At 38.8% G+C, this 25,931-nt stretch overlaps 2 protein-coding genes across 2 annotated transcripts; one reads left to right on the top strand and one right to left on the bottom strand.

The window, feature by feature from the left end:
- Positions 1-472: 472 nt before the first annotated feature.
- LOC140227012 (dnaJ homolog subfamily C member 30, mitochondrial-like) lies at positions 473-2,421 on the bottom strand. The gene has a single exon (XM_072307445.1). It carries the CDS (start codon positions 2,059-2,061, stop codon positions 1,210-1,212), a length of 852 nt encoding a protein of 283 aa, XP_072163546.1. The 5' UTR covers positions 2,062-2,421; the 3' UTR covers positions 473-1,209.
- An 11,412-nt stretch (positions 2,422-13,833) lies between these two features.
- On the top strand, positions 13,834-23,659 carry LOC140227011 (arylsulfatase A-like). The gene is made up of 6 exons (XM_072307444.1): positions 13,834-14,078; positions 15,834-16,088; positions 17,991-18,359; positions 19,282-19,537; positions 22,597-22,860; positions 23,429-23,659. Exons 1-6 carry the CDS (start codon positions 13,834-13,836, stop codon positions 23,657-23,659), a joined length of 1,620 nt encoding a protein of 539 aa, XP_072163545.1.
- The last annotated feature ends 2,272 nt before the right edge of the window (positions 23,660-25,931 follow it).

The raw sequence follows: 25,931 nt of genomic DNA, 5'->3' as shown, positions 1-25,931 counted from the left end.
CACAATTTTGCATTGAAATGTTGCTCTTATTTATCTATTTAGGAGAATTATACACAGTAAGTAAGATCTATAGGTCTTCAGTGATACTCTGTCACTATTAAAGGTGATTCATTTGTTTTCTTCATGGAAGAAATCAATGACAAAAACAACCCTGGAGATGGCTTTAAAACAATGTTTGGCAAACAACATCATAACTAGCAAATTTGTACAGATGGCCTCAATCTAAAAACAAAGAAAACAAGTGAAAAACCAAGCAAAAGACTGAAGTACAATGGTACATAAAAAGTACAACTAAAAATTGTTTAAACAATGATTTCGACGGTTGACATTCAATCTACAGACTTTGATTTGGTACATGTACATGTAGGTACCTGCACTTGTACATGCATAATGGTGTTTAAAAAAAAAAAAAAAATGTTCTAAATTGGACTAGAACCAGCGACCAAGATATATAATGTATTCTCTCTTTGAATTTTTTTTTTTTTTTTTTTTTTTTTTTTTTGACACACTGAGCTGGTTTGGTCTGACTTTGGTCAGAGCACTCTCGAGACAAATCTTCTTAACCATTGAAGATTACAGAGCAATAATGGCTCCTGCTAACAAATATACTGTACCTCCTTAATAAAAAATAGAGAAAGAAAAGAAAAGCTTCCTACAGTAAGAAAGGTGGCTCATGTGAACTCACCTGATGGTAATACCAAATTGTGGTTACACCATCCATTTCTACAGCAAAGAAGATATCATAACTAGAAAGGAAAAGTGCAGAAATTAGTTACCTCATTACTACAGTGTATATGATTATAAACAGTTAAAAGGGCATGCCATGCTGCCTTTGTTTCAGTATATGACACTATCAAAAGCTTCACTGTTGATAAGTTATTGCTTGAGCATAACACTTTAATAATCAACATGCAACATCCAGCCATTTCTTCTGAAACATTAATAATCGTGGACAAAATGCGGTTTGACATGGTATTTCATAATTGTACACAAATAACTTGATATTGAATAATATGCACTTTGTGTACTTAACAATCAAACATACTGATTTACTGTGTGCAATACAAAAGGGCAAATTACCATCTAGGCTGTAGTGTAGATAGCTAATCATGTAAATACTGTGTTATGCTCAAACATTACACCAGTGCATTGATGTAATGTTTTACTGACTCAGATGGGCTACACTTCATTGAAAATTATCTGTACTGGTCACTTTTTTCCCTTTGCAGCTGCTCTTAGCTTCTTGTCCACTTTAGTATCATAGATGACACTCTTTACTGCCAGGCCAATGGCGGTGATGATGAATGCTGCCAGGATGATGGGCGAGTGTTTTGCCTTGCTCTGGAGCTCCATGTATTCATCAATTCTCCGCTGACGGTCAAGTCGGTCCTGTTGCTCTTTTTCCCGCGCAGCCTTGTAGTGACTCTCAAAGAAGGCATCCATCTTCTTAGCCTGCCGTTCGGCTTCCACGTGAAACGGTATGCCCCCGGTCGTGTACGTGGCTTCACCAGAGAACGTGGCTTTATCTGCTTCTTCCGCTTTCACCTCTCCGTAGATGTCTTTCTGGTTCAACGTGCCGCGGTCGTACCGTTTGCGCAAGGTGAGGTTACCGAGCACACTGTATGCCTCATTGATGGATGAAAACTGGCGTTGAGCTTCTTTGCTGCCTGCATTTTTGTCCGGGTGATAGACCTTGGACAGCTTGAAGAATGCTTCCTTGACTTGCGCCTGTGTGGCATTCGGTGTAATGTTGAGCACTTCATAATAGTTCCTGTCCCGTTTCCTTGGATTAGGCCTATAACAGCGAACATGCATCAAGAGCAAAGGTGCAGCATATTGCCTTTTCAAAGTCCCTGAGTAAACATCCTCAGCGGGATGACAAGGTCCAGCACGACTCAAAGAAGCAAAATTTTGAACATGCTGCTTTCTGTATGAATGATTGAACTTCTGTTGAATGCCCAACAAAGATTGACTTTGTTGTCTTTGTCTATGTGTTGAATGATACCAGTTAGAGCTACCCTCATTCTTGAAACAAGTTGTCTGGCTAGCATGTTTCGACATTTCTTCTGCACAACTTAATTTACAACCAGAGTACTTTGTTCCTGTCAACACACCTAGGGGGCCTACACCTAGCACGGTGATGGCTTTGGCAGCATCATTACTTACACACAGCACGGGGCTCGCCGCGAGTTCCGCGGGGGTAGTTGCACCGAGTGCGGTGGTGTCAGTGAGTCCATGCGTGCTGCGATAAGCCGGCAAGTCTTGAGATGTCAGCAGTATCTTACTCAGAGAGGGACAAAACAACCCAAATAATCTTCGTTGATAGCTGGGTAAATGCCGTCTGAACTCCTCTGTTTGATATCTGGCCGAGCCATATCTAGAAGTAATTCTCCCTTGCCAACATTGTTGGGCAGCTTTTCTCCATTGACCTGCCATTACAACCGGCGAATTTGCGTCACTATCGGGTCATCACCGTACGTATACGTACTCGTACGTAATGAAATGTACGTACACTGTACATGTGTGTACGTACCGCGTCCCCGCATCGTAGCTAGCTAGCTAGCTGCGAGATAGTAAATGACGACTCTTCTGACCTTTGACCTGTTGCTGGCATTATGACCGAAGAGAACAACATTGACTGAACTTGGGATTGTGCAAAATCAAAAACTTCCGATAATTGCAAACAATCATATAGATTAAACTCAAACTGCGATCAACTGCTCGAACTTTATCATTTTTTTTTTTAACAATTGGCGCAAAAAAAGTTTAGCATGAATGTTCATCTTCCTATTACAAAACTGAGCTCTCATATATGGTATAGAGATTCGAATCATTCTACAAACATTTATTATAGTATAATAAGCTGATAAACGAAATATTTTATTCAAGTTCACCATTTATATCGTCTCTCAAACTATTTGTATACATGTATTATGGGTATAAACGGGTATATAGGGCCTATATCGCCTATCATGGATGCAAGCTCGGACACTGATCAACGGACTTTGATAAATCAGATAATGCAACATTGATCTCCACTATGCGTAGAGGGTTGTTGTTATCAGATCCTTGGTTGTTGTTTTTGTTTTTGTTTTGTTTTTAAGTTGGCGAAGCTCCTTTGTTACTCAACCCATCCGAATATGTGATATGATATGGTGATATCATTTTGCCTCTTATATTTTCGCCAGCATGAGTCCAGGTGATCGATAATTAATGCCGTAACGATACAAGTTCGATTTGACTCTCATACTCATGGCCGGCAGAACCAAGGAGGTATAGAGGGGCGAGCTGGCCTAGTGACCTCCTTGGCAAAACTGGGGGGGGGGGGGGCTCCCCCCCCCCCTGCTTTTTGTGCACCATACAAAGGAATACATAAGGTGTCATCACTTTGGGCCCTCACGTTTTTTGAAGTACGTAAGTGACACTAAAAAGAAATAGAGAGAGATCTTGAAGTGTGAGCGCGATATAATCTATATAAAGGTTATATTTTTGTGCCGAAGACTTTGTTGTTGTTGTTGTTTGTTGTTTTTTGTTGTTTTTTGCTTGTCAGCTGAAGAAACTCGGTAGTGGAAGGGGAGAGATGGGCCGAGGACCTTTTTTTTTTTTTTTTTTTTTTTTTTTTTCCTTGTTTCTGAGCTCATGAAACCGGGCCGGAAGTAGGTCCTCCCACTTTTGAAAACGCTCCGCTGACCGTGATATTCAATTCAATTCAATTCAATCATAGTTTATTTCCAATCAACGAAAATCCAAAAAAAAAAAAAAAACATAGTACAAAGTATACATGTGATGAAATATTGTTCAAACGTTTGCAAAAGATTCATGTAATATATATACGAGACAAGTTATAGAACAACATATAACATGTACAATATTTAGGAAAACACTGTATAAATACTTCGTGGGAGAGCGGAAAATGAATTCGATTATGGAAAATAGTGATCCACTAAAAAGCATAGCTTGTCGGACGTGGATCGCTAGACAAATAATGAGTAAATTATATACTATTCTATAACAATATACATGTAATTATTTTGAGATACACCGGTTGGGAAAAAAATATAGAATACCAATGCTAGTGCCCGGACACTGCTCACTGAACCACGTGTACCGGGAAAATATGACAAGGACAACACGTTCGTACACACATTCGATTACCCACACGTATACACTGTAAGACGCGAGACAGTACCGAGAGGAGAGAAGACGGTAACAATACAAGTCTACGAGGAACAAAAGACAGGAAAGGAAGAGGAGAGAAGAAAGAAGAGAAGTCTGCACACACAGAACACGCCAAGTGCTGCGACATCAGGACAGGTGAAGGCTCAAGCATGAATCAAAACAATTTAAATTATCTAAGATTATAGGTAGAAAGTAAATATTTTCTGAGTTTGTATTTAAATGTAACAAATTTGGGGGAATCTTTTAAACTATTATCTAAGTTATTCCAAAGTCTGGGTCCGGTATAAAGAAATGTATTTTGGGCATGTGCGGTTCTCATTAGTGGAAGATGAAATTCGTCGGATCGTCGCGTGGGATAGTTATGAACATGACAATTTCGATGAAATGAATCATGGAATATTTTAGGTAAAAAGTTACTGTTGTAATTAAACATAAACTGGCCAAGTTGAAACACATACAAATCATTTACTTTTAATATTTTATGGTCAGAAAACAAAGCATCTGTATGTTCTCGGGTATGTAAATTAAAAACAATTCTAAGCGCTTTCTTTTGCAGTAAAAGAAGTTTATCAAGTAACATCTGATATGTATTACCCCAAGCAAGAATCCCGTAGTTTAAATAAGGTAGTATCAAACTAGAATAAAGAGTTAATAATGCAGATGAAGGAAGATAATATTTTAATCTATTCATTACGCCAATGTTACGGGATATAATTGTACATATGTTATCAATATGATTCCTCCATGAAAGCTTGTTATCGACGCAAACACCAAGAAATTTAAAGGAAGAAACTTCTTCTAAGGGAGTAATATCAAATGTTATTTTGTCTGGGAGGCTATCTAAAGAATTACTAAAAAGCATAACTTTTGTTTTTTGAATATTTAATGACAATTTATTTGCGTATATCCATTGTATAACCTTTTTCAGTTCTTCATTGACTGTTCTTATTAAAATGTTTGGGTCAGGGTGAGAAAAAAAAAGGTTAGAGTCATCCGCGAATAATATGAATGATAGTTTCTCCGAGGATCTATGAAAATCATTAATATAAATAATGAATAACAATGGGCCTAATAAACTCCCTTGTGGAACACCAGATGCAATTGTTTTACTTTGAGAGTCAAAGCCGTTAACATATACAAATTGGGATCTTTCTGATAGGTAACTCGTGAACCACTCCAAGGCCTTTCCACGTATTCCATAATGAGACAGTTTGGCGAGAAGTATTCCGTGGTTAATCGTGTCAAAGGCCTTGGAGAAGTCCAAGAAGATACCTATTGTGTGTGAATGTGTGTCGAGTGCTTGTGTGACTTTGTCGATGAGGGCAAGTAGTGCGTGTGTTGTGCTGTGATTTTCCCTGAATCCAAATTGAAAGTTTGAGAATATGTCGCAGGTTTTAAGAAAACGTACTGTCCTGATATAAACTATTCTTTCAAGAATCTTAGAAATAGAAGATAATAGAGATATGGGTCTATAGTTATTGACATCATCCTTCTCCCCTTTCTTGTAAATAGGAATTACTTTCGCAATTTTCATGCTATTTGGCACATGGCCAGTTGTAAGTGATGAGTTGATAATGTGTACTAAGGGATCCACTATTTGAGGAATTATGTTTTTTATCAAATAGTTGTCAATTCCGTCATGGCCAGGACTTTTTCCTTCTTTTAAATTAGCAACAATCTTTATTATTTCTTCTTTATATGTTGGGTCAAAAAATATAGTTTTGGAGTTAGGTGTATCTAAAAAATCATTAAAAGATTTACTAGAAAGAGGAATATTTTGAGAAAGATTTTTTCCAATTGAAGAGAAAAAGTCATTGAAAATTTCCGCCATGCCAGCGGGAGTGTTGCTGGAGGCATTGCCCCACCGAATTTCAGAAATATTAGATGAATTGTTAGATATATTCATAGCATTCTTTAATGTTTTCCATGTGTTTTTAATATCATTTTTGTATTTGCTTATCTGATTCACATAGAACATTTTCTTCTGCGTACGTAATAATTTGGTGAGTGTGTTTTTGTATGAAACATATTTTTTCTTATTTTTTTCAGTGGGATTACATCTATATTTATAAAACAAATTATTTTTCCTGTTTATAGATCGTAATATAGACTGGGTTATCCACGGGAGTCTTGGAATTTGCTTATATCTATTTTTTGTATTACGCAGGGGAATATGGTTATCGATTTCGGAGGTAAGAGTAGATATGAAATAGTCGTAAGACAAGTTGACATCTGTAGTGTTGTATACAGAAGACCAGTCGATTTCTTTTAAACTGTTTTGAAGACTTATAAGATTATCTGCAGTAATCTTACGACGCTTATAATAATTATTTTGTTTATTCAGTTTAATTGGTACCTGAGCAAATATAGGAAAATGGTCAGTGATGTCTGAGAGGACGATACCAGACTCAGGAAGTGGAAAAACATTACAAAAGATGTTGTCTATGAGGGTAGCCGATTGGCTGGCGACACGGGTAGGCTTGGAGATTAATGGTAAAAACGAAGCAGACATTAATGTTTCTACAAATTCTTTTGAAGTGTTTTGGGAGTTACATTTCATGAGATCGATATTAAAATCGCCCATCAAAAATGTATCTTTATTAAGTATCATGGGATTTTGTACTAAATCCTGCAAAACAGTCAAAAAATCATTTAAATTCGAACGAGGGGGCCTGTAAATTACGCCAATCATAATATTTTTTCCATGTGGATTTATCAATTCAATAAAAAGGGATTCAAGTACATCGCTCATAACACTAATCTCCTCATGTATGATATATTTAAATTTTTTCGAGATGTACAAACCAACTCCACCACCAACTCTCTCGCTTCTATTTCTAAATACAAATTCGAATCCGGGTAAAGAAAATAAATGACTGATATTAGAGTTCAGCCATGTTTCTGTTAACCCTATGATGGAGCAAGATTTATGATCTGGGTTTTCTAAGAGTAAGCGCAACTTATCAAAATTTTTGTTGATACTGCGTATGTTAAAGTGAGCTAACAAAAATTTTTCACCAACTGTATTCGTGATCCGATTTTTATACTGATTTTCGGTCAAATAAACACACGATGGACTCTGGACTGGATCATTTGAGTCAAGGTTATATTCAAATTCTTGTGCTGAGGTATTGTATTTATCGGATATGTAATCTTCATATACACTGGAAATAATATTTACATGATCAGATTCAGAGTGCCTTACTGTGTTATAGAATTCATCACTATTCAAAGAATTAAAAGCAAAATTTGTTGCGTTAGCCATGGGTTAAAATATAAAACATTCGGGAATTAATAGCTGGCTTCCCGTCTGGTCCTAGCTCAGCAGCTACGTGGGGGTATGCAGACCTAAAAGAAGAAAGGAAACCGAAATGCGTACAGAGAAACATGAAACACACACAAAACAGGGAAACGAACATGAACACAGATGACACAGAATCAACATCGTTGCGGATGGTACACAAGGCCATTGCCTCGTGTACAATGCCTAACATGAACTTATTCAACAAGCAAGGACGTGTGCTACATGTACTAGGCAGTGGAGAGTGGAAGTGGACAGAGCTCCCACTGACAAGAAAAAAATGTAAACAATCAGCTATTTACCGATATACATTTGTTTGGCAGGAAAAGAAATCATCCATGTCACTGAATTATTCTTCAAAGATATCAAACATTTACATGTATATATGCATATATAATTATCTCGCAATCAATAATCACTAAACACCTCCGGTCTCCTACGTCACAGAAATCCCAAAGGGGGGGGGGGGGGCGGCAGTAGCCCATAGTCATTTCATACGTTTCGGAAAGTACAACAATCTCTGGTTTTTAATTTCCCTCAAAAGAGACAAGCTAAGATACAGCTAACTGAGACGCAACTTGGTATATTAAAATTAACCTAGGGATAAATACCAGTCGGATACCTCATAAGAGGTGAGCACCCTCTGAAAGGGTGAAACTTTGCAGCCGCATGTGCAAAAGATTGAACTAAGCAACTTTGAATAGTAAGGCAACGACCAGCCAACCATAAATGAATAACAATGATGTGTTTTACGTAAGACTTCGTTGCCAAAAGATATACCGAATAAAATATGTTTGGCACGTTGACTCTCACTTTTCGAACAGATTTGTAAATGGCGCGAGTCATTGATTTGAGTTTTTCTATCGAGGCCAGGATGTTACGTACATAATGCCCCAAACGAAAACTGGCCTGTAGCACGTGGTATGACAAAGATGAAAAATGTTTCGTGTCGACAAAATGTTTCGTGTCGACGACCGTGTGTTCGGAGTAGCAAAAGAATAATGTAATATAACAGCTAAAACCAGGGAGCTGGCCAAACAACTTGTTAGCTATCAAACAACAATGCTTTGTTACGTAATATTACGATGACACGTGTCCCCATTTGAGCACACAATAGTAATGTTACAATAAACGAAATTCACGTTTGAATCGCAAACGTTTCGCTCTTGGAGCCGGGGTAGCAAAACTCAAAAGATTGTTACGTAAAAGACTCTTCGTGGTGTTCAAGCCAGTTTTTACACGTTTCAGAACAAATAAACAGCATTGAAATTAACGATGGAAGTGGAGCAATAACCCGTCAACTCTAAGTCATTGAGTCTATTTTTACGTAAATTACAGTGAGCGTCTTTATAATGTTTGTGGAAAAATAGCCAACAGCTTTTACAGCTTAGAGGCTATTATTTATGAGTGGCGGGAAATGAAAATAAAGGGATCAGATGAAAACAAAACAAAACAAAACAAAACAAAACAAAACAACGACTTCAAGGAACGTGACCGTCGAAAAAAGCAATACAGTCTATGGAGGACGGTTGGGGCGAAGAAGCTATGCTATATATCGTGATTCATTAGCAAGTTTCAGAATAACCCACATATAATTACTTAATGAAATGGCTGAAATGAAATGATTTTGAGTGGCTAATAAAAAATAATTGTTTCTTTTATAAAACAAACATTCAATTGTTTAACAGGAGTAGCATTGGAGAAAAAAAAACTGTTCTACTGTAAAATTTCCTTATCATAGTTCATTTCGATGTATATATATATATATATATATATATATATATACATATATAATAGAATTCATTCACAAAATCAAAGACTTTATACTATGAGTAATAGTAGCTATATGGCAACGATCAACCTGACTGTGAGCGACGATGGTGTCTTACGTAAGACTTTATTGCCAAAAGATACTATGAGGTATTGTTGTACACATTGACTCTCACTTTCCAAATAGATTTATAAATAACGAGAGTCCTTGATTTAAGCTTTTCTATCGAGGCCAAGATATTGTGCGTACATAATGCCCCAAAAGAATACAGACCTGTAGCACGTGACATGACAAAGATGATAAAATGGTTCGTATCAACGACCATGTGTTATGCAGAGTAACAAAAGAACAAAATAGTGTAACAGCAGAAGCCAAGGAGCAGGCAAAAGAACCTGTTAGCTATCATACAGCAATAATGCGTTACATAATATTACGATGACACGTGTCCCCATTTCAACACACAATAGTAATGTTCCAAAGAATAAAATTCACCTTTAAATTACAAACTATTCACTCTTGGAGCCGGGGTGGCAAAACTCAAAAGAATGTGACGTAAGGGATTCTTCATAGTGCTCACGCCAGTCGTTACTTCAGGTTTTAGAACTAATAAACAGCATTGAAATTAACGAGGGGAGTAGAGCAATGACCCGCGAGCTCTAAATCATTGAGTCTATTTTTACGTAAATTACGATGAGCGTCTTCATAATGTGTGTGGATGTAGCCAACAGTTTAAACGGCTTGGAGGCTATCGTTTGTGGGTGGCGGGAAAAGAAAAGAAAAGAAAATAAAGCAATTGGATGTACAAACATCAACAAAAAAAGAATTTCAAGGAATGTGAGCGTCGGAAGATGCTATACAGTGTATGGAGGACGGTTGGGGCGAAAACCATTGACTTCTGTTATAGCTAACGTAATTCACTGCCAAGTTTTAAAGTGGCCCTAAAACCCGCTTTTAATAACAGTTGTTTAACAACAGTAACATAAAAGATTGTTCTATTGTTACATAGGATTTCCTTATCATGAGTCATGTCACTGTGTATGCAAACACAGCACATTGGACCTACATCTTCAAAAATTAATATACCAAAATTTATGACGTGCAAGGCATTTAGAGTTCATGTGCAAAGTCGAGGACTTCATACTGCAAATCTATGTTAACAGTCTAATGATGCAGCTGGGGCAACGACCAGCCGACTGTGAATGACGATGGAGTGTTACGCAAGGCTTCGTCGCCAGAAGATACCGTATGAAACATTTAATACACATTGACTATCACTTTTCAAATTGACTTGTGAATGGCTGATAATCTTTCTCACTAAGGCCAGGATGGTACATACATTACGCCTCAAACGAAAGTGGCCTATGTGAACACCTGGCGTGATAAAGGTGACAAATTGTTTCGTTTCAACGACATGTGTTTCAGAGTAGCAAATGAAAAAATAGCACTGCAAAAGACAAGGGCGTGAGTGTGGTGGTGAGTATTGGCGTGAGTGTGGTGGCCTAAATCTCTCTCTCTATACATGGCCGGCGGAACGGGGGGGGGGGGGGGGGAGGAGGGGGGCTCGGCCTCCCCCCCCCCACTTTTTTAACGTGGAAGTACGTAAGTGGAACTAAGAAGAAATACACTGTAGATAGAGATCTTGAAGTGTGAGCGCGATACGGTTATGCTTTTCCGCTGAAGACTTTTTTTTCTTTGCTCGCCAGCTGAAGAAACCCAGAAGTGGAAGGGGAGAGATGAGCTGAGGATACGACTTTTTTTTCCATGAAACCCGGAAGTGGGCCCTCCCACTTTTGTAAACGCCCCGCCGGCCCTGCTCTACATCGGGGAATCAATTGAGTCTAAAAATATTATAGTCATCTTACCTATATTCTGCAGAAAACCCAATTCAATTCGGTTAAAGGCATAATTTACCATTTGCAGATGAAACAAAAACCCATCAATAGTGCTTTAAAGGGATCGTACAGTTTTGGTTGAGACCTAATTTCAGGTTTCTAACATTTTTTGGTGTAATAATGAGAAACCTCTTACGAAATATGAAAGAGCATGTAATTCTATGAGGAATTCCACATTAATTTGATGAAAATTGGTTTTGAAATGGTCGAGATATCCAAAAAAGAGCGATTCTAATAAAGTGTGGGACCCACACTTTATTACGCTTGCTTTGTTTTACTTTGTTTTTTGATGTTTCAGTCATTCCAAACCCGATTTTCATCAAATAAACTTTGAATTCCTCTTAAAATGGTATGCTCTGTACTATATCATAAGTGTTTTCTTGGTATCTCACAAAAAGTTAAAAGCCCAATTCTCGTCTCCACCAATACTGTACCATCCCTTTAAAATAGTTCTAAAATGTGAGTTAGGGATAGAAACGACCACTGTCAAAAGTTGAATCCGTATAATCGATGTTAAGTGTTGTTAAATACACAAAATGTGAACAATAGTTATAATAAAGATGTTTCCAGACTAAACCGTATACAGTTACGGTTTATGAAGAAAAACCCTGATATCTCCTTATATTTTAGGTTTCATTGCAAATATTTAATATGGTAGGATGTTTTATGATACAGCAGACCTACACACATGCATCAAATGTGATATCTTGAACATTTTTCGAAATCACTGCTCCCAAAGGTAAACTGGACCTTTAAGTGGTCAAGGAGAAATGTGGATCGAAAGCATGATGTCATTGGTCTAGGCCTATATAGCTGTTTCTTCTAGGTTAGAAACACTTATAGATACTCTTGGAACTGCATAATGATTGATGGACAGAACTTGGTGGATAGGGAATCCTGACATGCTCTAGTACAAAATTCCTCATTTCTCTTTCACCACTGAAGCAAATCGGATAGGATTTTCTGTAAGATTTGGATAGGCCTTAATACAGTTTCATATCACCCTGAAATTGGATTCAATTGTTCCGGAGGGTCCCGTAGTATTTTTTTTTTTTTTTTTTTTTTTGGGGGGGGGCATATATGCATCCGGTATAATATTTACCTTGATAGCTCATTAAAAAAAGCGTTATTTTGTTAAAAGGAGAACCAAAAGTTACTGCGTTGATGTGCTAGTCGAGAATGAGTCCAGTAGGGCCTACAATATAGGCCCTACTAATGATTATCTGCATTGAAAAAAAGAAGAAACCATCAAAGTACACATGAGGTACAAAAGAAAGACAGCAACTGTATCAATTCAGTATATAATGGACTTTTTATCATCTATCTTTGATAATAAATGAAATCTTACAATTTTACGAAAAGAAAACTTTGTTTTTGCCTGTCGAATACTGAATTTGCCAAAACTTCGCTTCATAGAATGCGTACAATCAGTTGTTTTACATTTCTAAGATGCTTCAGGGAGTCTTAGAATGGAGTGTTCTTTGCCTTAAGAAAATGGTTCCATAGGTAATACTATAATGATTCATAAAAGCCCTTTGTGTACATCGTATAGGTACAATGTTGGCAAGTTTGTGAAGATTTTTCTGACTAGCTTAGTGGCCTATAGAACTTGTTTAAATTCGAGAAAATGTAGGATCCTAATTGCTCTTATGATAATATACCTGCCAATCTCTGTGCCAGAACTTAGGCGGCATTTCTAACCAGTCCACAAACTCCAATCCCTTAAAGTACCGTACCTCGGTATCCTTGTGATTGTAATACCGGTAGGCCTATGCCTATATACTATAAAGCATGAGAATATGTCTGGGCACATAACATTGTACGGTAACCTAAAACAGGGCCGGTGCGGAGCGTTTTCAAAAGTAGGGGAGGGGGGGGGGGGGCACTCCCGGGTTTCAAACCAATTTTGCGCCTAATGCATCTATCAATCTATCGAAGTTGGTCCTTCCGCATCAATTATTGAAATTGAAGTTGAATTCCTATAAGAACTGCGTCCAGAGACTCTTGAAATTAACACACCGTTAGGCCTCATTATTGCCTGACCGGTTTTGTTACTTTTTCCCCAAGTTTATATACTGAAATCGAGTCTTTTATTTGCAATGATCAATCATCATCAAAGTTAATCATTTAAAAAAATTATGCAAAGTGCACTGCTAATCCCTCTACAATAGTGACAGAATAATCGACGTACTTAATGATTGTGGTCGCTAACCTTGAGTTGAAGAAGAGGAAGAACTGAGGATTGGTCATTAACTTATCACCTATAACTAGTTTGTTTGTTTGTTTTTTCTTCAAATTGACAGTTAATTTATTGACAATGCACCATGTCTGTACCTCCTTTTAATTGCTCATTTTGCTTTAATACATCATTCAACATGTCAGTGTGATTATGCTCTCATTATCTGGAAAGGATTTGGAGTGGCCCTATCCCTTTCCACCTGTCTTAATGGGAAAAGAGACGGTCGAGTCCCCGGCATCCCCCAACTGCTAAAGAAACTAAAGTTTCTTTAGTCACCTGACTCTCTACCAGTACAGTCACATGATATGCGCCACACACACACACACACACACACACACACATAGAGCTCTATTACCCAAAGCAGACACAGCCGTGCGCTAGCGCTGTGTGTGATATTGTGATTCCCTGCTACAGTATTAAACCGCACCATTTCAGCGACCCCATAAGACTGATGGATTCGAAATCAACTCTGTTCCTTCTGTTGTCATGTATCTCATCTGTAATGATCGAGGATGGCTATGCTCATGCTCAGGAGAAACCAAATATAATAATTTTATATGCTGACGACCTCGGCTACGGCGACTTGCAGTCGTACGGACACCCGACGAGTTCCACGCCGAACCTCAACCGTTTGGCTTCGCAGGGCCTGCGGTTCACTCAGTTCTATGCTTCCGCTCCTGTTTGCAGTCCGTCCAGGTACGACCAGCCCCAACGCGTTGGGGCTGGTCGCAGTTAGTACGTCACATACACACATCCCTGCTGTCAAAGAAAGATAAATTAACTCGCACGTGTTGTGTACCTTCAAAGAGAAACCCAGAATAACCTCATGTACAGTAAGGGTACCGGTTTTCGACACTTTAGCACATTTCCTTGTTTACCATCAATACTGCACCGTTTTACCTCGGAATTTCGATATGAAGTTGAGCTACAAAGGCCAATAATAATATGCCTTGAACGAATTCCAATTTGAATGCACTCGTGTTCAATTTTAGCGATTTCCTTCACGCTGTCGCTGGCATCAGATTTCGACACCCAGCATCATTTTTCGACACAATCACAGCGCGCATCACACAGAAATCACGTGGCGCGTACAGTATGCGTACACTGCATTGTGGACGCAAACCAGCAAACTACCGGCGCAAGAACTTGTTGTTTCCTCTATAACGTGTCTTATTATGGGAATGTCGAAATCTGGTGCCACATTCTCAAAGCCAACTCTTTCTACAAGTTTGCTCATTTATCACGAATTCAGCCATGAAATTACTAAAGACGATTATGAAATCAAACATCAGGATTTGGCAAACAAACTGATACTAAAGTAAGATAACCGGCATGGGTGAATTTCATTTTACGGCGATGTATACAAAATGCGTCATATTGTTTGAACCCCTGAAAATGGCCGACATCAAAATTTCTGCTGACACTGTGTTGCTTTTCTCCTAAATATTCTACCGTCAGATTATGATGACGAGTGACAAACGGTGTTTATATAAGACTAGAAATGTGATTGATAACTTGGTTGATTGTTGAAGTCAGACGTTTGTATTGAGTATAAAATTTAATAAGAATTATCTGCTGGGTGTCGAAATCTGGGTCCTGTCGAAAACTGGTGCACTAACGGTATTTATAGAAAGTTCCCAACTTTTTCGTCTTTTCCCCCAAAACGATTAATCTCATGATTATCTAGAGACCTAAATTTACTCCAAACAAGAGGGAACACAATATGGACGTTTTATAGTAGATCAACATATCATCCCCACAACGTGAAGAATACTTTGTACTAATAAATTACTTAAATTTACCTAGCTTTCTTGACTGGATTAGCATAGCATGAACAGCAGTTGTCATTAAATTTGTGGAATGATTAAAAAATAAGAATATGAAAACGGTGGTGGATCTACGTAGAGGGGGGTGCACTTGGCGTGCGCCCCCTCTTTTAATTTCTTGTTAAAAAATAAATAAAAAATGGGGGGGGGGGGCATGTGCCCCCTTTAATTTTGTAAAGGCACCTCCCCTTTATGGTGGAATTCCTGGATCTGCCCCTGTGAAAATAAACATACTTTTTTATCTAAAAGTAAGTAAATTCAAATGGCAGAGACAAGAAGGGAGAAGCTTGGGAAGGCTTGCTTGAGAAAAACGAGAACACCTCCAAATCAGGCAAGATAGTGAAAAGATGTGAAAGAAGTTGCTGTCAGCGTGAGGAAAATCCGGCCACCATCCCCGTTATCGGGGTCCAACCCAGATTAAAACCTGGATGATGATGGTGTCATAACTACCGTAGTTATGGGTATTAAAACTCAGCCTAGCAGGTAAACTCGGCCCCCCGCGCGTGCATAATAACAAGTTGTATTAATGCGTGCGCCGGGGGCCGAGTTTACCCGCTAGGCTGCGTTTACCCATAAGTATGGTATATGGTTCTAATTACTTTTAGTGACCTGGCTTCATTCACAGGGCAGCCATACTGACGGGCCGGTATCACATCCGCAGCGGTGTGTATCCTGGAGTCTTTGACCCACTTTCCTCCGGAGGTCTGCCGCACAATGAGACCACCATTGCTGAGGTGCTGCAGCCCCTCGGCTACCGCACGGGCATTGTGGGCAAGTGGCATCTAGGGGTAGGGGAGGCAGGGACGTACCTACCAACATCCCAGGGTTTCCAGTACTACTACGGCATGCCATACTCGCATGACTACTGCCCGTGTTCAGTGTGAGTCTCTCTGTTAGTTTATTTTGGCTTGTAAATTTGGTTTTAACATTTTTGTAATAAATATCCCCTGTTTCAAAAAAATGGGATTTAATTCCCAATGTATATATTCAATATATTTTTTTAATCAATCTTAAATTTTGCATTAGTTTTTATGCTTGTCTCTCAGCCTCTCTGTCCAGCCATTAAATATTCAGTCTGTCTGTGCAGCTGAAATGTTATTTGTTTGATTTTTTTTAACTTGTCTTTTATTTCTTCATACCTTCTTTTTAATATCACATTTGTTGCTAGTGTTTGTTTGCATATCTCTACCAACCATATAATGATAATACATACAATTTCTATAGCCCCATTCTCCACTTTGATCAAATGCTCAAGGCGCTTTACATCAAAGTAAACAGGTACATGTACTGAAGATACAAGTACGTCACCGTAATAGAAGATGAAGAAGCAGAAGAAAAAAAAAGACATGAAAGTCTGTCTTCAAAAGGCACTGCTATTAACACAAATAGGATTTTAAATTACTCCTGAAAGATGTTATGGAGCTGGAGTCTTTCAGCTCACGAGGAAGTGAATTCCACAGTGTTGGTCCAGTGTGAGTGAAAGCTCGTTCCCCCCAAGATTTCCTAGAAAACGAAATATGTAAGAGACCTGAAGTTGAGGATCGAAGAGTTCGTGAAGGTTGGTATTGATGAAACAAACAAACATTGTAATCAGGAGCTGTTCCCTCAATAACGTGATAAACCAAAAGAATACATCTTAAACCGAATACGCTCCTGTACAGGCAACCAATGAAGACTCTTCAGGATAGGGGTGATATGACTGCGTTTACTTGACAAAGAAACAATATGTGCAGCGGCATTTTGTAGCTTTTGTAATGGGGCAATTTGTGAGTTTGGTAGATTGAAAAACAAACCATTACCGAAATCAAGGCGTGAAGAAATAAGTGCATGAACAAGTTTTTCCGTGGCAGAGCGAGTCAAACACAAAAATATGTGACCGTGCATCACAAAACGAACACAAAGTCGCAGCCCTTGATTTTGTGTGAGGACCTAAAAGGGGTGAAACAGGTCAACCAAGTCAATCTTAAGTTTTTCATACTTTCTGAAAGAGCTATTCTTTGTCTACATCATTCATAAGTTTGGGGTCATAAAACGAACGGGAAAGTGTGTTTTCAACAGTTTTTCTACAACGCCTTTTTGTGGAGTAGTGCGATTAGGTACGTCTTGAGAGGTCCCTTTTCATTTCTTTAAAATCCTTTACACACCCTTCAGTTTCTACTTTGAAAATTGGCATTTATTATGGACAGAATGTGTTAACTGAGCATGCTCAATTTCAGCTTAAACTGATAATCCCTTCATTGTTGGTGCTAACTTGGTTTACATCCTGTTTTTTTTTGTCCCATTCATCGCACAGCCAGCACAGTTTGCGCTTGAATAGACCCTTTACTTCAGAGCCTCTTTTATCAGTTCAAACCTTTCCAGAGTGTGTACTTTCTTTCCAATATTTAGATAGGTTAGGAGAGTCCATTTGAATTGAGTTATACATCATTTTAAAGCTTAGAATCTGCTCTTTCAATATCTGCCCTTAACTAAAACTCCATGTCTGGCGACTTTTTGTTGGTTTTGTGATGCAGGGTCACATATATTCCTATACTTATGTATCTGTTTCATTGGGTCTGTTAATAAGTAGTGTTACAAACTCCTTTTCCATTTTTCAGCATAAGTATGCAGTGGGTCAGTTTATACAATGTAGACTGGAATCTTAAATTCGACAAATGTTTGGTACTTCAGTTATAAGTTATTGCCTTCTAAGGCCAAGTCTTTTCCATCAAAATACTTGTGATCATCTTTAGAAGTAGCTAGCATGATTTGGTCAATTTCCTGGCTTTCTTCTTTTGTCCAGATGTTTCTACCCTAATTCATCGTGCTACGATGACTGCAGAACACAGATGAGTTCCTGCCCCATCTATAATGGCACAACCATTGTCGAACAGCCCGCAAACCTTACCACCATTGGGAAGCGCTTGACAGCAGCCGCCAAGGAATTCATCCGCGAGAGCGCGTCATCGGCCACACCTTTCTTCCTCTATTACGCATTCCTCCACACTCATCACCCTCAGTTTGCCGGCGAGGCATTCAGAAACAGCACCACGAGGGGGACTTTTGGAGATTCTCTGGCTGAACTGGACTGGGGGGTTGGGCAGGTGCTCCAGCAGCTTGAAGAAAGTGGGCTGACGTCAAACACCTTTATCTTCTTCACATCAGATAATGGGTGAGTCCATCTCTTTTGATGCAGGCTAGATTCATACACAAGCACAACATGCATAATAACAATTCCCATGATGATATGTGATGTTATAAGTCGTAAAACAGGTGACCACTGTTATGACAAAGTCCTTGGGATTGATAGTTTCCTTTTGTTCAATCAAAATTTTGTTATAACCAAAGGGGATTTTGCATCAAAGATCGGCTAGTGATATTCTGATAATGATTTAATGAACCATGTTCATTGTAATGTGAGGGCCCTTTACTTACCAGTAAACAAAGACAGGGAAAAGGATTTCACTTGGGCAATACTTTTCAGCGTTTCCATGTCATATATATGGAATTGCTGGAAGAGAATCCAGCAACACCCCACCAAGGGAGACGTCAGTTGTCAAATTAAAAGTGTAATGGCTGCTATGAGTTTCATAAACAGTCCATCTCTAGGTTGAACATTCTAGAAGCATGTAAAAACAACTTTATATCATGATTGCAAGTGCTATCATTATGTGTAAAATTACTATCAGTACTGCTGATACATTGAAGCCTGCAAAATGAGTAAACTGCCTTTGATGTAGTTCATCTAAAGGACGCCTCATACTATGCAATTTTAACTGTACATGATAGACTGCGATGCGTTTCAGTGCAACACTGTGCGATATCGCTGCTGTCTCCTTTGCAGGATGTTAAAAAAAAAATCGCTGGTTGTTTTATCACAGACCCCCTACACTGTGCGCTATCTGGCAATTTCTGGGATGCAACCTCGTATCGCAAGAATTGCACAGTGTGAGGCAGGCTTTAGATGAATCATGAATCATTTAGTAGTGGATACATGTATTAGTGATTACCAGTGATAAGCAAGATGTACTGATGTACTCATAATCAATCACCTTTGTTTTTGTTTGTTTGTTTGTTTGTTTGTTTGTTTTAAGACCAAGCCTCATGAGAGAAGTGAGAGGGGGCAATGCTGGGCTGCTGAAATGTGGCAAAGGCACTACCTACGAGGGCGGTATGCGTGTGCCGGGCATCGCCCACTGGCCTGGCCGCATCAGCCCTGGACGGACGATGCAGCTAACTGCTCAGATTGACCTTCTCCCAACAGTGGCCAAACTGGCCGGAGCTAAACTGCCCAGCAATGTCACGCTGGATGGAGTGGACATGAGCCCTGTTTTGTTCAACTCAAGTGAGGTATGTGCAGATCATAACTTGACTAACAAGCTACTGTAATTCAAATTTATGAAGTTCTTCCGTTGAGATGTTTTCATTGCAACTGATTGACAAATTGCCCTACATCAACGTAAATAAGCACTGAATTGATCAGTGTTTTAGTAGTAGCCATGATAAAAAATCATGGGCGTACATACTCGAGCAGGATTCGAACCCACGACCTCCTGATCACCGACAGGCGTCATCTCCACTAGACCACCGAGCTTTCGCCCGACAGCAAGTGTTGGTTCTAATCCTTATAGCATGCAGCGGGTACTGCTTTGTTATTCAAATTTATGAAGTTCTTCCGTCGAGATGTTTTCATTGCAACTGATTGACAAATTGCCCTACATCAACGTAAATAAGCACTGAATTGATCAGTGTTTTAGTAGTAGCCATGATAAAAAATCATGGGCGTACGTTGATGTAGGGCAATTTGTCAATCAGTTGCAAAGCTACTGTAAACGCACTCATTTTCTCGGCGCATTAATTTTCATGCTACTTTTGGCTAGTGCGAACTCTAAAACCCATGAAAATATCTTCACCATTTTTTTCTGCACATTCTGAATTGGTTGACAATCGTGAAGCACAAATTCAAGAACCCGCAATATATGTTTTTGAGCAGCTAAGTGCGAAAATTAATAGACCGGTTTACTAATGTATGCACAGATCTTTAATTTTGCACACGGCCGCAACCTCGGGCAAACAAAGGATGCGAGCCTGCAACGTCGGCTGCTGCAGCCGTTCCCGATACATCCCCACATGTAGACTTACGTGTATGTTGTGTACATGTGTAAGATGCATCAACTTCGACTTTACCTCGTGGCATTTTGTGTGGCTCTAAATCAATTCCCAACCTTAGATGAGGGAAGATTCTGCTGTGATCAAACGCAATTTGGACTATAGTTTCGATTTTGTTGAATTTTGGCTTCGATTTCGTCTTCAGTAGTTCTGAAAATGGGTGGAAAACACTGCTGCTACGGAACATACAACAGTATGACCGCATCACTTCAAACTTCAATGATTCTAAGCATTATGATTGATTGTGAAATCTAAACTAGACAGCGAATCTCTCATAATCGATATGTTTCCAAGGATTTTTTTTATAAGTTAGACTCAGACTGATTAAAATTCATGAAATAGAATGGCGATTTTGACCTATTTTTCTATTAACAATAACAGTTAGGGCCTAGGGGCCTAGCCCTATAGACTAGATCTAGAGTAGATCTAGACCGTAGACGTAGACCTAAAATTAAAAACAAAAACAATGATAGACCTAACCTCCCTGACATTCGCAGTAGGCAACATTTATTTCCCCCGTTGACTTATTCATCACGACCCAGGTCTGGTACGTTGGTTTGTTGAGGTATGTCCGGTCGGCCTAACCTCACTAAGGAAAACACAAAAAGGGCTCGTGTCCGAAACCTCGTTGAACTTCAGGCTTGAAACACTCCCATCCGCGAAAAGACGGTAGTCGTCAAATGACTTGTATCCCTTTAGCTTTTACAGTCATAGTCAGTCCGATTGATGATCAGGTAGTTGAACACGTCAAAGAGTCCAAAATTTGTCAAAGTTGGATGTAAACCCAGCGAGCTTGTTAGGATCGGAGAACGAGCAGCCTACCAGAGCGAGCTTCTCCTGCAGTGACCGGCCGGTGTCCGCCCGGGAGAGGTCGGGATCGATGGGCAAATCCAAATCGGCTACGGCAGTTGCACTAGTTTGATGAGTTTCACCTTGTTATAGCCGCTTGTGCTCACACCTATATCCCTCAAATACTCAGTTAATTCCTTAACTGTCCAATTCTTCCATGGCTTGCTCGAACTTTGGCTAGAACTTGAAGCTGACGCCATCTCAAAGCAAGATTATAGCAAACAAAAGTTGTCGATAATCCGCAGCGAGTAATGATCGTAGACAATACACGCGTGAATGCAAAAACAGTGTGGCGCGCGCGTCCGCGCTTATTTCGCTTGCCCGACCTAGTTACAATCACTAGGGTCGCGTGGGGTTGACGTCATTATGCATATCATTAGTAAACCGGTCTATTGCGCAAAAATATAGACATATATACAGTATGTCAACTTGACTTCATTGTGTGTAGTCTTCTGCTGTATCAAGTATGCCATACCTCTACTTTTCTCAAAGTTTGTTCACTGAAACTTATACTGTGATGAACAAAGCAAAACTGTGATTAACATCCATTACTGATTTATCAATTGATTACCAGTAAATGCATTTGCCTATAAGAAATCTAGAAATCGGCAATATATTACAGGTAAATGTATACAGGTGAACATCATTGTACCAAACATCAATACATTATTTTGTTTTTGTGAAAATATTTTCCAATCAAGATTTGATTTTTTTAAACATAATATATCTATGACACAATTTTTCTTGATATGGTGGGCTGAGTTTGAAAAAAAAACAACAACAAAGCAACAACATGATATTTCATTAGTTCAAGAGGATTTTAGTGGTAAAGCAGTCATTATTACCCTCACTCGAATTACTTGCTACAATGCTCCTGAAAGAACATTGGGAAAATGATAGACTTCCCAATACAGGCCAAGAGGATTTACGACCAGGTCATTATTTGAGAAAAATATTGCTGTCCTAAGCATCTTGATTTAATAGAATTCACCATTGCATGAAAACACCTGAAATATATATTTTTTTTTTTTGACAATGTCCACCCATGGAGCTAGAACTACCCAAGAAAGTTCTCATTCCATGTCCTGCTTTCTGATAGTCTGTGAGCAGTTAAAAAAAAAAATAATCTTTTTGACCCAGTCTTGAATCATCAATTTTGCTGTGCCTTTCCAGTGACAGATCCAGGGAGGGCGCATCGGAGTGGCACCCCTTAATTTTTCTGAAAAAAAAAAAAAAAAAATAATAATAATGATAAAGGTGCACTTGCCCCCCCCCCCCACCCTTTTAATTTTCAATTGGTGTCGGCTGACTAAACCCGTCAGTGGCACCAGAAATTTTTTTTTTGCGCCCCCACCTTTACGAAATTCCTAGATCCACCTCTACTTTCACAGAGTGCAAGAGAGAGTTACAGTTACTACCCGGAGAATGCCAACCCCAAGTTTGGGATGTACGCCCTGCGCTGGAAGCAGTACAAGGCCCACTTCTACACCCAGGGGTGGGGCAAGAGCCGAGTGTCAGACAGGGACTGCGTCTCGACGGCCAAGCGGACCCAGCACATACCCCCTCTCCTCTACGATCTGCACCAAGATGCCTCGGAGCAGTACAACCTGTTGAACAGCACCATCTATCCAGACATAATCGCCCAGATCACCAAGGTTTGCTCCATCTCTGTTTCTCTCTCTGTCCTTCAGATTAATTCCCTATCAAGGTCTCAGGCCTATAGAAACGTTTTTTTTTTGTAGAGCATTGTCTAATGACCTATGTGTGCTAATCAACAAAACTATACTTTTTCATGATTTTTCTTTAGAATGAAGTCATTTGAGAGAAAAGTCTTAGAGCATGGTGTCCATGATATATCTTGAACATTGACATTGGGAGAATTTATGAAGAAAACTCAAGATAGTTACCTATAAGAAGCCATACATATACTAGAAGACAACATATGTGATAGGTATATTCCATCATGAAATCAATAATCATACTTTCTTGATTGACAAGACCCTTCTATCTAAGAGCAAGAATTTGGCCTGGGTATTGATGTACATTACTTTAATGCCTAATTCAATCTCTCAACACAATTTGGTGGATGCTCACGGGGCCTTTGAAATAATGTTACACCTCCAAAACCTAAGTCTGTTTTGTCCATCTGTTATTGATTATGGCTTGTTGAAATGAGTAACCCCAGTCAGTGATATATTGCTAAACTCTATTGAAATCCAACAGCTTAAGGCGGAGCTGGATGCTGGTATGGTGTGGGCCCAGTCCCAGACTCGGAAACCAGAGGATGAGAACCTGGAGCCCTGCTGTAACCCTGGCTGCACCCCCTTCCCCCAGTGCTGCCACTGCTCCTCATCACACCGGGACCGCACACAAAGTGACCACACCCTAAATGGCCACACCCATGATGGGCATCTACACTGGATACCAGACAGTGATGGAGTAGATCACAGATGATTTGCACACCTATGGCTTCCTAGGAGTACATGCATAAACATTAGAGTATATTAATTTAACCCATTGAGGACAGACTGATTTTGCTATAAACCACATACAGCATGCATTTCCCAAGGGCACCTGCCCCAGTATACTCAGGAATCATTTTCAGTGAGTTAAAACTTCCACTGAATTTGGGTATGTAGTTACTTTTATGTTAACATGTACTTGTCAGTGGAGAAATAACAGTGGGTATACTCTGATATTCACTTGTATACACTAATAGTACTTTTGAAAAAAAAAGAAAGACAGATCTTCTGAAGTAGAATTCTCCCTCCATAAGGACAGTGAATTGCAGTTATCCTGACAGTTTCATTGAGCAAAATTGCTTTCTGACTATATACATTGTAGATGTTAAAGATAATTATTCAGAAAATACACTTGATCTGGGGCATTTTTCATGCAAGCCAATATGAATTCATAAGAAAGCATGGGATGAGATCAGTGGAGATACATGTATGTAAATTTTTAGCTAAAGTGCTTGTGTTTTTTGGTTTTTTTTTTTCATTTTAATGCATCATGCATGTATTTATGGCACATATAGAGATTGCACAATAAGCAGAGACATCCCAGTAGATTTGTGTGCGCTTTTTCCCCAGTTTTACCATGGTTAGATGTAATGTATGGTTCAAACTTGAACGCACAGTGAACAATGTGGCATGGAGGGATTTGATCATCATAGTTGAAGTATTGAACAGTACAATTCTTGCCTTGTCATGGACAATATGAGCATTAATGGTGTCTCTAGTGTGAATGATATGTCAACTCATCAGTCCCTGGAATGATTTTTTTTTTTTTGGCTGAAATTATCTTTTTTTTTTTCTCATGAAATTGGCAACTCTATGATATTGTGCATCCTTTACTATAGACAGATTAGCCAGAACTGGTTTAATGCATCCAATCTGCAGAATATCATCTTATCTAAAAAAAAAAAAATAAAATAAATAAATAAATAAATAAAAAAAAATACAAGAAGGTATCACTTTGGGACAGAAACATTAACATTTATCTTTGTAAATGTGTTGCCAATTGAAGGATCAGTAGTGACTTTAGCAATTAAGATAGTGCTGCCAACTTAAATTAACAATGATATATGACAAAATTAAGTCTCACATGTAAAAGATTTTTTTTTTTTCAAACTCTAAAGATGTGATAGAATGATGCCACACCATTTGAATTATAGAAATGTAGTTTCAGTTAACCCGTTCCATACAGGAATCTGGTGGCCTGTGTGTCAAGTCCATTCAGTATGGAATGGGTTAAACAAGCTACCTACTGATGATGGTAATGTCAGTCTTTGATGATATGTATGCACGCTATATGTGTACTTGTCCATACTTAATAGGACAAATGGGTGTTTGTACCTGTGCAAAACTCACGGGGAACAACGAAAAATTTCCTGTCAGCTAGTTTCCAACTGCTTGAGCCCGGTGCAATGCTTGCTGGGCTGGATTCCGAGCATTGTGTGTACATCTTGATCATGTATAATTGCCCTTGGCTCAAAAACCCCTGTACCAAGGAAGCACACACACAGCTGAAGAATCAGGCTCAACTGGAGTTAACTGTTCACCGATGAGTGTATGCTTTGGTGCACATATTTGCTGATGGCCAATTCTATTCTGGCAGGCCTGCGCTAGTTATGGTTTTCAAATGTATTCAAGTGGGCAAAGAACAATATTGATTCAAACAAAGAGCCATGATATCTTGCAACCGACTTTCTTTAATGTGGTAGAAGTTAATGTAAGCACTCATAATGGGAGGTTGATGTCTTTTAAAGAAGAGACGAATTAGATTCCCTTTTTGTTTTTTAGATGTTCTCATTTGTCTTTTGATACAGCTCAATCAATATTTTTCATATGCTTGTCAGTTCTCAGTCATATTGAGTACATTTTTTTTTTTTGTTTCTGACTACCAAAGAGTATGATTTGTTCAGTCATCTTGTTATCAAGGTTTGCATACTCTTATGTGCAATGTTGATAACTAGTTACAGAAAAAAAAAGTTTTTTTTTTCTTCATATAGATGTATAATGTTGATGTACATGTATCTTTTGATTTGATTTGATTTGTGTATTTACTCACTAATGATGGGGCATAATGCTGACGTACATCCACATAATTTTTCATGCCTTTTCATCAACTGCAGTATGTATGCATACAATGTGTTGTATAGGCCTTCTGAGTTGAGAAATATGTGTATTGTATTGTATTAGATTGTATTGAATTGTACTGAATT

Source organism: Diadema setosum, chromosome 4 (genome assembly GCF_964275005.1).
Source record: "Diadema setosum chromosome 4, eeDiaSeto1, whole genome shotgun sequence".
NCBI lineage: Eukaryota > Metazoa > Echinodermata > Echinoidea > Diadematoida > Diadematidae > Diadema > Diadema setosum.
Note: the sequence above shows the minus strand (reverse complement) of the source record. Positions and strands in the feature narration are given on the sequence as shown.